Genomic DNA, 15,771 nt, shown 5'->3' on the forward strand with positions numbered 1-15,771 from the left:
ATTCCTCCCTTTTTCTACTTTCTTATACAAATCGTGCTGCGTTGCTTCTCGGTGCCCTTAGCAAGGTAAGCAAGTCATTAACGTATCTATAGAAATCTTACCCTCTCCTAAATGTTGAAAATGACTTCCCTCATTTTCCTCGCAGATGGCAGATGAAGGGTGGACCACCAGCTATTACCTGAACAAGGATGGCTTCCCCAAGCTCTTGTATGCCACCATGGTCAGGCTAGGTATTTTGGATCACCCAGAATATGTAGGAAGGGAGTATGAGGAGTATGGCACTAAGAGGTGTGAGGTAATCATCTATGTTGGAGCAAGTAGGGATTTCCCTGACATAAATCCTTGGGTGGTGTCCACCACAGGGTTTCGGTTTGAGGACACTTACCAATCTATCGCTCGCAAAGCTTTGAGGTACCTATGCCAGATTTTTGAGAAGCCAATATGTCATACACCCATGAGATTCTTCCCCCCTTTTGTAAAGAACAGCCCTGTGTGGGTAGCCCGAATGAAGACCCTAGAAGGCCCTGAACTTCATGAACGTGATCCAACTATAGTTTTCATGTCTGACTACTTGCTTTCCTTGGATAAGCAATATGATAGGCAGGCTAAGCATTTGAGGAAGTGCATTCGTAGGGCACAGAAGGCAGAGAAGCAGATTAGAGAGCTCCAAGTGCAGCTTGCGAATGCTAAGGTGCAGGCCACTAAGGCGGAGAGCCGTGAGGCGGCAGCAATTGAAGCCTTCAAATAGGCCGAAGACCGGCACACTCAGCAACTGAAGAATATCTATCTTGTCAATAGGGTCAGGAGAAGGATTGTCACCTTGGAAGATAGAGAGTGTCCAATACTAGATGGAATCCCAATTGCAACCATGGAAGAAATCCAAGGGGAAATAGTGGACACACCGCCTGCACCTCCCCCAACCGAGGCCTCCCATGGAATTCCTGAGATAGAGTCACTAGATGGAGAAGAGATTCTCCCACTCACTCAGCCACCACCAGGAGATGGTGCATGTGCTCATGCCATCTTCTCAGAGGATTCCTCAAGCTCCGAGGCATGATCTAAGTGGCCACATGACCCCCTCAGGGAATGAGGCTAATATGGTCCGAAGCTAGACCCATGAAAGTGGTTTTAGCGATGCGCCCTTACGCCTAAGGGGAGTGAATCATGATTTACTTTTTTGTAAACCCTCGCGAGAGGAGATGTACCCGTATTGTAGTGTTTGGTCTTTCCATCTACAATGTAATCCCCACCTACTGTTGTGCTTTGAATTAGTAGTTCTACTTAGGTTCGTTTACACCCTCGCGTGAGGAGATGTACCCGTATTGTAGTGTTTTCTTTTTCCACCTATAATGTAATCTCCACCCAGTGTTGTGCTTTGAATTAATATTTCTAACTAGGTTCGCTTACGGCTAAGGGTGGTGAATCCTAATTCACTTTTTTTGTAAACCCTCGCGTGAGGTGATGTACTTGTATTGCAGTGCTTGCTTTTTCCAACTATGGTGTAATATAATCTTACCATGTGCCGTCCTAATCACTCCAGTAAATGTTTCATTGCGCCAGCATGCCATTGATTTTATTAACAAATATTAGCTTCCTTTGATGTATTTTTCCAAGATTCAATGTATCAAATAGGCCCTTCCATATAACACATAATGGAAAAGACATCTTATCCTTTACTAACATGTTTTTCCAAGGTTCGGTATACCAAACAGACCACCCGCAGCGAAGCGCGGGCATCAGTGGCTAGTATAGATATATGGTAGTCCACCTTTAATTTTGGCTGGGTCCACGCGACGGTGACTGGTCCATATCAATCACATCGTTGTCGCTTGCTTCCACTAACCGTGTTGTGGCACTAGGAGACGAGTTTGGTCGAGGTCATCATTCACGAATAGCGCCTGGGGATTAGATTGGCAGATTTTTTTTTCGTTTTCTAGAATTCTTTTGAAGGGGTAAAGGGATTGGGCTCAGTTGACTTCATGAGTCTTCGTCGTCTGTAGATTGGCAGATTTTTTTTTCGTTTTCTAGAATTCTTTTGAAGGGGTAAAGGGATTGGGCTCAGTTGACTTCATGGGTCTTCGTCGTCTGTAGATTGGCAGATTTCGTTTTCTAGAATTCTTTTGAAGGGGTAAAGGGATTGGGCTCAGTTGACTTCATGGGTCTTCGTCGTCTGTAGGAGCATGGCACACGCATTATAACCTGCTCTTGGTACCGGGAGTTTGCTACCTTCCTCGACGCGACGCGGCCGGCCTCGCCTTCGTCCAGGTACCATCCATAACTTCTACTTAGTATTTTTGGATCAACTCGATCGATTATCCACTCCATTTGTAGTGTTCATCTCTGTTTATGTATGGTATGCATAATTTCATTCCTCGCTTAACTCTTCAATATGAGTTTTCCCTGATAGTTTATTAATTTCCATTCTTGTTTTCATCTCTTCGCTATCCTAAAGCTATTCTGAATCTTTTGTACTCCATCCGTTCTAAATTATAAGATGTTTGACTTTTCTAGATACATAACTTTTGCTATACATTTAGATATACACTGTATATCTAGATACATAGCAAAAGCAACGTATCTAGCAAATCCAAAACATCTTATAATTTAAAACAGAGAGAGTATCATTTTACTTTCTTTGAAGCAGCCATGTCATGAGTACAAAAATGGTACACTCTCCCAACTCATGGTATCTTGTGTTATGTCTAAGAGTAACTGGATATATATATATATATATATATATATATATATATATATATATATATAGAACTACTATCCTGCTACAAAATAACTTATTATGTAGCAACTTTGAGTTACGATAATTACTATGTTAATTTACGAGATTATAGTAACTCCTTACTAAGTGGTTTACTATAACGTTATGGTAAATATCCCCATGTGTTATAGTAACCCAACTATCGTAAATATGTATTGACATTATCGTAAATTAGTATATAAAATTATCGTAAATAGAGGTGGCTACATAATAACTTATTTTATAGCCGGCTACTAAAGAGCCTCATATATATATATATATATATATATATATATATATATATATATATATATATATATATATATATATATATATATGTGTGTGAAACTAGTATCAAATGCTCCGTACTGCTCAGTAGGCGCCATGGTCTATTGACTTTTCTCCTGCACGTTTTTTAGTCCTTGCAAAGATACAACTAAATTATATATATGTGTGTGTGAAACTAGTATCAAATGTTCCGTACTGCTCAGTAGGCGCCTTGGTCTATTGACTTTTCTCCTGCACGTTTTTTAGTCCTTGCAAAGATACAACTAAATTAGGCCCGGTTCCAAATAAGTCACCTACTTATAAGTTAAAAAGTAAAAAAAAATGACTTATTTTGCCAAACACCACCAACTTATAAGTCACCCCTACTTATAAGTTTTAAGTTGGTTCACCCTTGCTTAAAACTTATAAGTCACCCTTTTTCGCGTGGGGCCCACATCTTTAATGAGCTTATAAGTCATCTACAACCAAACATGCATGACTTATAAGTCACTGGTTTTCAGTCATCTGACTTAATAAGTCACCTGACTTATGGAAATCAAACATGACCTTATTTGGACATACCGTCCTCCCTCCTAAAATATTAAAATATTTTCTGATAGAGAGAGTACCAATTATAGATATCTAGGATACTCATGGATTCCTCAAATTTTGAACCCCTAATAGTTTTAAATAGGGCTCTTTCATCTAAAATCTAACCCCTTCTATGGGTTCCAACCAACTCTCATATTATTTCTTTAAAGTATTGGGGGCTTCTAAGCAAGGTAGGAGCCACCGAGGAAGCCCATGACATGAAGAGAGACACTGAGAGAGGGGTCTGGTAGGCTAGCAGCTCAGTTGGATTGAGGGAGGGGAGAGAGTTGAGTGGAGGAGCTTCTGCTTTTATACCTCATTAATGGAGGTAGACCTCTTAACAAGCTCCGTCTCTAAAAAATCCATTCTCAGAAGTACAGCTCTTAAGATGACTGCCCCTATAACTCAGTTTCGAGAGGTGCTCGATCTATGGACTACTAAGACTATATTTAGAGACACGTATAATTTTTTTATTACCTATGTCGGTAAATAAATTGTTTGTCTCTAAAAATCACTAGCTATATTTAGAGACACGTATAATTTTTTACTACCTATGTTAATAAAATGAGACTCCTAAAATCAATTTTGTACTAGTGCACATGGTGCATAAACCACACTCCACAATACACATCATTGGCACAAGGCCAGAGGCAAGTTCGGTGTAGAAAACGACTTGTTTCGTTGGAGAGAGAGAGAGAGAGGTTTGCAGTTTAGACCGTCAAAAGAAGGTAGGGGTGCGGATGAGAGAGCCATCAGAATTGCTCAAATTATTTTTTTATAATTACTGTACCTCTTAATACCTTTTTAGAATAAAAGGGCTCTGTTTAAGTGCTGCTATTGTTTCCATGTGCAGTGAATCAATGCACGGTTTGTCGTTGTAGAATTTCAGAATAAACAATGGGCGATGGAATTGGCACAGAACAAAAAATTGAGAGGAAGTTGCAACTAACGTTTCAGTATTTGAAATCCATCACAGATAATTTCTCTTCTGATAGAAAAATCGGTGAAGGCGGGTTTGGAGTGGTTTATAAGGTAAGATTGTACTATTTTCCTGGACTTCTGTAACTCTTTCTGTGACAATGGAAATTTAGGCATATCAACAAGCGAAATTTTATATATATAAACATTTTTAAATAAAAGAGTAATTAAACAGGGGATTGAAGTAGAATCTGGGGCTGTGATGGCCGTGAAGAAGCTCAGGCCCATTCTAGGAGAGCAAGATAAGCAGTTCAAGAATGAGGCCAATCATCTTGCAAGAGTCAACCACCATAATGTTGTAAAGTTAATAGGCTATTGTGATGAAACCAAAGAAGTACCGCTGTACCTGTACTACGAGGACCAGAAGAAGTTTATTGTGGCTGAAATGCGAGAGAAGTTACTGTGTTATGAGTACCTGTCGAATGGAAGCCTTGACAGTATAATTTTTGGTAAGGTGCTGCATCCACATGTAACAAATCTGACTAAGTTTACGCTTTATATGCATTCCCCATTTCATTATTGGTACTATATGCGTACTAAGCTTACGCTTTATATTTTCCTTGCAGATGAGTCCCTAGGACTTAACTGGCAGAGCCGTTACAAAATAATCGTTGGCATTTGCCAGGGTTTGCATTACCTGCATGGAGGCCTGGATAATACTCCAATAATTCATATGGATCTGAAACCAAGCAATATATTACTTGATGATAAGATGGAACCCAAAATTGCAGATTTTGGTCTGTCCAGGTTCTTTAGTGCAGAACAAAGCCTAACCTGCACCAAGAATGTTATCGGGTCAATGTAATGTCTATCAACTTCTCTCCAGAGACCGCGATTGCCCTCAGCTTTTCATTTTCAGATTAGACACAGGGCACTTTTATGAGGACACTAGAACCTTTTTCTCCAACCATCTGTTCGTGTTGATCACACTAATGAGATGGTTGTGGGAGAGTACGGTTCCTAATGGTGGCTTATATATTTTACATATTTGAGTTTACTCTTGTCTTATCATGGCAGAGGATACATGGCACCAGAGTACTTTCAGAGAGGGGAGATTTCAACCAAGGCAGACATATATAGTCTGGGTATTCTAGTCCTAGAGATTATTACAGGAATGAAGAATTACCAAGCTAAGGGAAACAATTTAGGCGAGCACTTTATTGAGGATGTGAGTAAACAAAACTTCATATAATCTTTTCTTTTGTTATACCTCTTCTTTTACACAGTCATTGGAATAGGAAGGGGTGATGGCGGTAAACGCAGAGGGCTGGCTGGCTGGGGTCAAGCCCCGACTGCTCTCCCTGCGAAAAGAGTAGGAAGTAGATAAAAACCGTGTTCAGATGTTATAGTTTTAAAAAACTATGGTATCAAGAAAACTTATTTTTATAAGCTAAAGGCGTGTAAAAATGAGATTTAGAAAAAACAAAAAAGTGGTCTTAACTGGAATTTCCAATAAACCATAAAACGACTATGGTTTTGACAATACCATGGTTTTAAAAAATCGAAAGGGCTGCTGCATACAAACACCCAAAAGTTATGGAAAATCAAAGTATTTTGCAAAACTGTAATATTTTTTAATTCTCCAAAGATACTTTATATACAATCAGGGCCTAAACTTGTTTGACATTCCAGGTTACTTCGAAGCCTTCTTGTATAAGGACCTGATCATAATTGCCCTATGAGCAACATTCTAATAACCAGAGCTCTAAACAAAGCTTAATTTGCTAACAAACAATATCCCTTTACAAACTAGGTTCGCCAGAACTATCACCATTATACGTGCTCAAAATAGATTTGTAGGCGGTCTTTGCAAGCACGTGTAGAAAATAAAGCATTTTTTTGAGGTGGTTTGTAAGGTTGGATATCACTAGAAATTAATTGTTACGTTCAAAAAAAAAATGAAATCAATTGTCTTTTTTTAGGGTATTACCAATCAATTGTCGGTTGGTAAGGTCAATCAGCCCATAAAAATCAAATTATTGGGCCGGTTGGTAAGATGGGCCATATAAATATTAAAAACGAGACAAAAAAATAAAACTTTTTTCTCATGCCAAACAGCTACCATATAGTTCGGCGTCGTAAAATCATATGATTTTTCTCAAGAAATACATGTGTACATTCTTGAAGACTCGATTATAGGACCTCAATCCTTGTGCAGGCTCCCATTACCACCGTATCAAAGTTAATTGTAATTTTTTTAGTACATATATATGTTTTCATTAACTTCTATGAACTTTATTTATTGAATATTTGAACCCATAAACAATTTTAAATAAAACAAGTCAGCTATAACTTTTAGATCTCATTAAGTCTATTAGTTTTGTTTTGTCTCCATCCAAGATCACTTGAAGAATTAAAAAAAATAATTAAAATCTAAGAACATAAAACATATATCTTGGCTCGAATAACTGATTTCAAATGAAGGTTGTTAACCATAAACTTTTAGATTTGGTTGAACTCTATAATTTTTATATAAAATTTGTCTTCATGCAATTTCATTTAAAAAGTTTTGAATTAAATCGCGTGATAACCATTTCTAGAGACGAGTTATATTATGTCCTTTTCAGGGAGGTTCTGATAGCTTTTGCTTTCTCGGAAAGCTCAAAAAGTTAGAAGCTCCCTCACAGAGGGTTGTTTTTTCATGCAGATAAAAGATGCAAATGTTATACTTTATACTAAAAGTAGAGAACCTTCCTCCGAACAGCTTCTGAAGCTTTTTTAATAAACTTCTCCAAGAGATATTTTTGAAAAAGTTACAGCTCCCTTGAACAGTGCCTTAGTTACCAACTGCCCTTGGTCTACGAGTGGTCCAGAAGGTGGCCCGTCTCTATAAATACTCCTCTAGAAAACTCTCCTCCTATTTCAAAGATAATTTACAACTGTGCTTAAAAAATGGAAGAACCTCTACGATACTATGTTTTTAGCAGTGTATTCTGGCTATTTTTACTTCTAATTCTTGCACCGGCCCTGGTACTTGCGGCTCCACATAATAGTTGTTGTTATCTGTTCTTAGGTACGTAAAAATTGGACTCACATTTCTCAGATAGCATCAAAGCATCCGTCACTTGAAGCAGATTGCCTCCAGCAAGTGCATAGATGCATTAAAATTGGGCTCTGTTGCGTCGAGGCTGATAAGGAAAGAAGACCTTCTGCAGGCCAAATGTTGTCGCTTATACTATGTGCTGGAGGATGCACACATAAGGTTGATCAGGTATATTTAATTACTCAAAGATACGTTCCAGGTCCCTTTCATTTCTCCAGATGTTACTTGAAGTTATTTTAAATTTATATAGAGAGTTTCTTGCGTGCATGCATACTGCGCGCCTGCACGGTACTTCTTTCTGGTCTGACATAACTGAAACAATCTAACTCCTTTCTGACACAAATACTTGGCTTTGACCACGATGCGATCAAACTTTTGAATTTTAACAAGCACTACTTTAATTTTAAAATGTTTAAATATTTTGAGCTAATTTAACTTTATATATCAACGTGTGCAATCACACGGGCTAAAATCTTAACGTATAAGCATTACTAATTGTTTAATACGTATAAGTAATAAAAAAATTACCCAAAATAAATTGTATGTTTTCCTCTTTATTTAATTTCTAACGCAATAGACATAATAGATACTTTGTAGTTTATACCCGATTATCATAAACTTATTAATTATTTTTTCAAGGAACTGACAATCTATTTCATCCATGTCCACGGTTTTTCCTTTTCATGACACCTCTGTATATATCTTAAATATGCAATTAGTTCGCATAAACTATGGTGCCTTTCGTTGCATCCCAAATCTTATGATGTCCCCGGTTTAAGTTTTGATTTTTCAAATTTTATTATTATTGATTGATATAGATTTTTATTGTTAAGTTAAGCTAAAAGTCCTATTTTTTATTGTATCTTTTATTAACACTCCTTTATGTGTTTTTTAAAATAATGATTTTAGGTCACAAACTGCATTCTTAAATAGTATGATAGCATACAAACATTTGAAACTTTCACCACATGGCTTACAAGTAGTAGAACTTGAACTGAGAGCTTCGATGGGTAGTAGTTCTAGCATCTAGAGAATATTAATATTTAAATCTTATACGAAGGTTTACTCTAAAGGAATCTTAAAGGTCAACAGTGGCCTCTCCTACTTCTCAACATGATTGAATTTTTTTATCAAGGAATTTATATGTGTAATAATGGTTATACTATCAATATGGATATGTCAGTTAAAATGTATAAACATATGTAAACTAGCAAACTATACAAACTATATGTGATCGTTAACAATATGGTTTTAAACAATTTTTTAGTATCATTAGTATATGAGTTGTTAAGGAAATACTTTTATGTGTTCGAACATAACTGGTATATTTATTGATTATGTAAACCGACACAAGTTGTATATTTACTTACATAATATTTTAATGCATTAATATTGTTAGAAGTGGGTAATGTAGAAACATATATATGTTTTATGGCTATTTTAACTTTTTTGTAATAGAAGATGTTGATATTTAGATGTGGATTTGAGGGGAAATTTAGTATTTCTAATAGTGGGATACAAAATAAAATGGTTAAGTAGATTATCTATTGTCGAGGAAGGTGGATAATTAGATGTAAATTTAGATTTATTTCATATCATGTTTCTTAATGGCTAGGTATGTAATTTAAATATGGAGTCATGGGTTACTTTATGTTGTTTTGTGCAATAACATAGGTGGTAACTATTTAGGACAAGATCTGATAGGTATTATTATGTGATTAGATTATATCAAATTAATGGTCGGGTGTTTCTAATTTTTGTGTGAAATTTTATGATCTATCTTTTTTTTGTATCGGGTCTCGTGGGGGATCAAAGTGGAGCATCTAGTTAGAATTTCTAGTATTCATCATTTTTTAGAGTAATATGTATCTAGGAAACCAAGCTTAAGATATATAATCTCTTGTTGCATCCCTTTATGTGACTTTGTGATTCGTGAATATATAGTTTAGCTTTCAATTTTTAATCTAATGTTGTAATTTTTCATTAATCTATAGTTTAGCTTTCAATTTTTAATCTAATTGTTGCAAACTGTTTTCCAAATGTTAAGTTGAAACTCTAGTGCTTTTTTATCTTTTCCTCAAATTTTTATTTTTTTGTTATTAAAGAAGAGTTTGGGACCTAGTAATATTGTTTTCCACATGTTAAGTTGAAACACAGCTTACATCCCAGCACTCAACATGTTCAAATTATTGTATCACAGGATTATTACAAGTATTAATATGACATAATATTTCAGTCATAATGTATACATATTCAAAATAACACATTGTGTTGAAATTTATTATCATGGAGTGTTAATATAAATTAAAGTGAACCGTTAGTACTATTGGTATGTGGTATGTTAAGTGAACATTTTTCATGTTTCATAAGCTTTAAAATAAATATTTATCATATGTATATATTTTCACTTGGTCTATATGATCGAAAATTTATTATGCTTATTTTCAACTTCAAGGTTGTAGAATATCTAATTTAGAAATATATATTCCATACTTTTTGGATGTTAAATTAATTTTGGTAATAGCATATATTAGTATTTACATGTAAATTTGAGAGGTATTTTTGTTTTTTGCAACAGCTGAGGTAGAAATGAGTATAAAGGTGTTACTTTATATTATCTTTCATAATAACATACATGCGTAGGTGGAATGCAAAATTAAGGGTTACTTTTCATCATCGTTTGTAATGACAGAGGTGTACGTCAGGAGTATCTTAATTATCTTTCATAATGGCAGGTGTGGTAATTTAGATACAAAGTTAGAGAGTTATATTGAAATATCTTCATAATGACAAAGGTGGATGATTTAGATGTAATATTAGGGGGTTACTTTGAGTTATCTTTAATAATGTAAAGTGTGGGTAATTTAGATGCAAACTTCGGGGGTTAGCTTGAATTATTTTTTATAATAGCAGATGTGGGTAATTTATATACAAATTTAGGGCATTATTTTGAATTATCTTTCAAAATGGCATACGTGGCTAATTTAGATTTAAGAATTTGGAGGTTACTTTATATATTTTCATAATGATGAAGGTGGGTAACATTTTTATAAATTACAAGAGATCCAATGGCTATCAACAATAATGATTAGAGTCTATCAAATTAAAGGTCAGATGTTTTGGATTACTATGAGAATTTCTAGAATTTATGTTTTTTGTAGCGTGTCTGGTGAGAATCAACGTCGTGCCTCCGTTAGAGCCACCTTGAGTTAGTAATAGTAACTTATAAGTTATAATAGATAGAATGGCTATTACTGACGGTGATGATTAAAGTCTATCAAATTAAAGGCCAGGTGTTTCGTATTATTTTGATAATTTGTCTTTTTTCTAATGCGTCTAGTGAGAATTATGTGGTACCCCCAATTACTGATAGTAAATAAAATTCTTACCATGCATGGCCTCCTCCTGTCTTGCAGGATTCCACACTACAAGGGGAAAGTGATGCTGCTTCAAAAAACTTAGATACAAAAAGGTAATTATTCATTACAAAGGAATGCCTGTGGTGTTTTTATTTCATCACTACAAATTTTCAAATCACAAATGAACATAGAATGAGAATACTTAATTTCAATTTTTGTTGTAGCAAATTCTTACACTCAGCAGTTCTGAGTCATAGAAAAATATTGTACTCCCTAAGTTCAAATTTATAGGTCGTTTTTGCTTTTCTAGATATAGAACTTTTATTATGTACATATCATATATCTAGGTCCATAGCAAAAGCTATGTACCTAGAAAAGTCAAAACAATCTATAATTTGGGAAGATAGAATAGCTTCCAACTCATTTTAAAATTGTATTTGACGTACATGATAGTAGTTCAGTTTTATTGACTATTTCTGAGTCACGTGATACATGTCAAACTACTGAACATCAGAACATGAAGGGGGCAAGTATTGAATGTACTAGAATATATTTAGGCCAATGGATGAAGTTTGAACTACCTGAAAATAATACAAAGCTAGATTCATTGGACCACTAGACATAGAAATATAATAAATAACTATTGTCTTTGATGTAGTTTTAAAGGAGGACTTAGTGGTGTCGTCAACAACAACCCTGATCCTCCACCGCTAATCGAGGATCTTCGACCACTAGCTATGGTGATAGTAGATCCATCTGCAAACAAGAAGTACGTACACCATGATCTTATATGTTATTTCAGTATGCCTACTAGTTTAATCTTCTTGTAGTTCACATTGATGCTATTTAGTTCAAGTAGTATGTTAGGATTATACATGCTAGTATGTGAGTTCGTCATGGTTTATACTTTAGAAATAATCATGAAACAGCCTATTTTTTTCAACATTAAACACATAAAAAGCTAAGATCATTATTACTTTAAAGCGGGACTAGTTGAGCCTTCGTACCAAAAGAAGAAAAATATTGTCAGAAGACTAGTGAAGTATGATTTGGTTGTACTAAAACAAAGAAAAAAATATCATATAACTCCCATGAAATTTTGTATGGTATTGTAACCTTTCATGATTCAACAAATCAATATTATAAGTTGGATTCAGTAGACTAAATGAACAATACCAAGAGATTTTCACCTTGTGCATTATTGATATTTCTAGATTTAGTGGGTCAACCTTAGGCATTATTGAAAATATCTTACCAAATCCAGCTAGCGTAAGGGGTTGACCCAATAAGTACAACACTCAAGGACCCATTGTGAAGTTTTCTGCAAACTATATTTTCCAAATAGTCTTATTTTCTAAATATTTAGGTTTTAGCATTTGTGAAACCACTAACACCAAGGTACCCCTAATCCTACTAAGAACATGCAAAGTACCATCCATGTGTAGAATCACATCAATATAGAATGAAATAACTATAAACATGGTAGTGATTCATGTAGCAGTTTGCATCGCAAGATGAATGAAGAATTATTACCCTCGTCAAATTGCACAAGTTGATCCAAAGAGGGTAGTGCAATCTCTGATCTACATGGCGGTAAAAAACATTGGCGACCTTATGTAAAAATGTCTTTGGACAACATGTTCTACTCAATTCGTGTCGTGACACCTACTCTTCAATTCTCATTTTATATAGCCCCCATTAGGATTTCATCTTTAGATCATTTGGGATTGATCATGGGCTTGGGATGGCTTTGGATGTCCTGCAAAATTATTCCTCTTACGATAGGTGGACTTGGTGTGAAAATTCAAACACTATGAGAAGTAAGGGAGGTTAGTATAAACCACAGGTAGCTATATCTGCTAACCTTTATGGTTTCTTTGGAGTAAATAGTCATTTTAATGGTTAAATTTTGTATCCTCTTATTCTAAGCTCTACCATCAATCTCAAGCAATGTGGTGCATGTTTTAAATGATTGCTTATGCTATGAAGTCCTTAATTTTAAAAAGTACAAAAGGTTAATAAAGTATACAGTGAGTACCAAAGTTTCAACTTTAATTGTGAATAAAAAAATCTGTAGCATACGATAAGACTAATAATTGGAAAATAAAAGTGGATTCGTGATGTCATAAGATACGGGCTATAACAAGAGCCATCATAGTCATTTAAGCTAAGGTTTTAACTAAATGCATACTGAAGATACACGGAGATGCCATGTAAATGGAAAAGAAACTATGGATATGAATAAAAAACATATAGATCAGTAATTGGTGAGTATATCATAAAACACTGCAGAGTATCTATAATACATATTGTGTTATAAAAATGAACAAAGACAAAACTATACAATTTGATATGTAACTTTTATTAGTCAGTGGTATTAAACAATAAGTAATGCCTATATCTCCTAAGATTCTAGCATGTGCGAGAGCGTGGGTTGATCCGAGAGAAGGGGTTCACAATAATAAGATGCATACAGTGCCAAACCTTTGGTGGTGTAAATAAACAGATTCTCCTCCAGTCACTAAACTCAAACTATTGCTTTGTTTTATAGTTTAGCCATGAGTGGTCTGGTAATTAGAAACAACACAATATTCCATCACTTGCTTTCGTAATATGATACTATGTTCCAGAATAATATCTTTCACTAATAATGGAATATTAGTGAGAATAAAGTATCTACTCACAATTAGCTAAATATAGTGGCAAAATATTTCCATGGACAATAATCCAATATCGTTAGATATTTTTCTATTGATTAACTGTGCAATTGTGAGAAAAAATAATGCGGTCAGACGTCACAGTAAACATGATAAACAGTGATAAAACTGTATTTGGTCACTATTGTTAGCGTCATTGATGCTCTGTTTTCTTGTTGTGCCAACAGTTCAAGGCCATCGGCGGAAATGATATGGAACTGGAAGCTTGGCATAGGAGTTGTGGCTTTAGTTCTCGTCATATTCAATCTCAATAATTCATTCTCATGGGTGGGAACAGCCCTGACATTCATAATCACGGCTCGGGCAACCTCATTTGCAATAGGACTAGGAGTTGTGGTCGGAGTTCTCGTCCTTTATTACCGACAGAAGAATCTCAGCCGTTCATGGCAACGGGTGATTTTATTTGCCATAGGAGTTGTGCTGGCTGTGGCTCTCTTCAATTTGAAATCGAGCAATCCATGGTCATCGGCGATAATGACCTTTAAGTTGACCACAGCTCTAAGAACATCATTTTTCACAGGAATTCTGGTTTTATTAGTATCCATCCTCTACGTACATCTCAGCAGTTCGTGGCAACGGGTGATCTTATTTGCCATAGGTGTTGTACAGGCTGCAGTTCTCATCTTATTGAATTCCAACAGTCCATGGTCATGGGTGGTATTGACCTTGAAGTTTGTCACAGTTCTGGTAACTTCATCTGCCATAGGGCTTGGGGTTGTGGTTCTCGTCCTCTACCTTTTGAATCCCACCGATTTATGGCGTCAACGGGTGGTCTTATTTTCCATTGGAGGAGTTGTACTGTCTGCCGCTCTGTTTCTGCTGAATCCTAGCGGTTCATGGTCATGGGTGATACGGACCCTGAAGTTCTTCGGGACTCTCGTAATAGCTTCATTTGCCTTGGTAATTGTGGTTGCAGTTCTCGTCCTCTGCCTCCTAAATCTGAGCAGTTCATGGCGATGGGTGATCTTATGTTCCAAAGGAGCTGTGCTGGCTGTAGTTCTCGTCCTACGGATTGCCAGCATTCCATGGTCATGGGTGGTAATAATGATCATCAAGTTCGTCGTAACTCTGGTAACTTTATTAGCCATGGGAATTGTACTTGTATATCTTGTCCTCTACCTACTTAATCTCAGTGGTTCAAGGCGACGGGTGACCTTATCTGCTATAGGAGTCGTCCTGTCTACAGTTCTCGTCCAATTGAATCCGAGTAGTCCATGGTCATGGGTGATACTGAGCCTGAAGCTCATCATGGCTACGGTAGTATTATTTCCCGTAGGAGTTCTGGCTGCATATCTCGTCCTCCACGTACTGAATATTGAAAGTTTCACGTTATGGGTGGTCTACTTTTTTGGCATGAATTACGGGCTCCAGATATTTACTGTGCCGCGGAGAAGCACGCTGAAGTTCTTATCCTTTCTCGGAGACATCTGCCGCACAGTTCTTCCGCCCGTGCCTAGATCACGATCCCCCCAAGCAGATGGAGTAAGGACAGGAAGAATGAACCCTGCATGAACAGACGCAGGAGAGGGCGGAATCAAGATTTTGACATGCATGGGGGCCAATTGGCCATGTAGGCAGCAATCCTGTAGTTTGTCAGTTGTCACAGTACATATCTCATCACCACCAATGTAATGTATATAACCTAGACATGAAAACAATTAACCCCGAAGAGATGAATTTTACTACTATTTTATATTGCAATATACTCTGTCTGTCAAAAAAAATATTTCTTTTTCTAAGTACTACCATTTTCATTTTGACCAAGTATACTTTCAAAAAGTATACGTAAATATATGGGTATACCATATAATATTACTGTTTTACAAAAAAAAGGCATAGAGTTCCTAGAGTTAAATAACCAATATTGATGTCATAATGAGTTAACATATATGAATTTATCTAAAGTAACAACTTATAAAAGTTTATTGTCATAGATCATTAATATAACTTAAACTGGATATTCAGTTGGCATGTGGTTTGTTAAGGGAACATTTTTTTCATGACTCATAAACTATTGAGGAAAATATTTTAATAGTTTATGCATGCATAAATGGAACCTATCTA

The 15,771-nt window shown here is 35.8% G+C and overlaps 1 protein-coding gene across 1 annotated transcript; it reads left to right on the plus strand.

The window, feature by feature from the left end:
* The first annotated feature begins 2,193 nt into the window (after positions 1-2,193).
* Positions 2,194-15,402, plus strand: LOC136481447 (uncharacterized). The gene is made up of 9 exons (XM_066478790.1): positions 2,194-2,265; positions 4,464-4,642; positions 4,764-5,037; positions 5,155-5,389; positions 5,606-5,756; positions 7,602-7,799; positions 11,048-11,103; positions 11,649-11,759; positions 13,875-15,402. The coding sequence occupies exons 2-9, from the start codon at positions 4,508-4,510 to the stop codon at positions 15,217-15,219; spliced, it is 2,505 nt and encodes an 834-aa protein (XP_066334887.1). The 5' UTR covers positions 2,194-2,265; positions 4,464-4,507; the 3' UTR covers positions 15,220-15,402.
* The last annotated feature ends 369 nt before the right edge of the window (positions 15,403-15,771 follow it).

Source organism: Miscanthus floridulus, chromosome 9, assembly GCF_019320115.1.
Source record: "Miscanthus floridulus cultivar M001 chromosome 9, ASM1932011v1, whole genome shotgun sequence".
In the NCBI taxonomy this organism is placed as follows: domain Eukaryota; kingdom Viridiplantae; phylum Streptophyta; class Magnoliopsida; order Poales; family Poaceae; genus Miscanthus; species Miscanthus floridulus.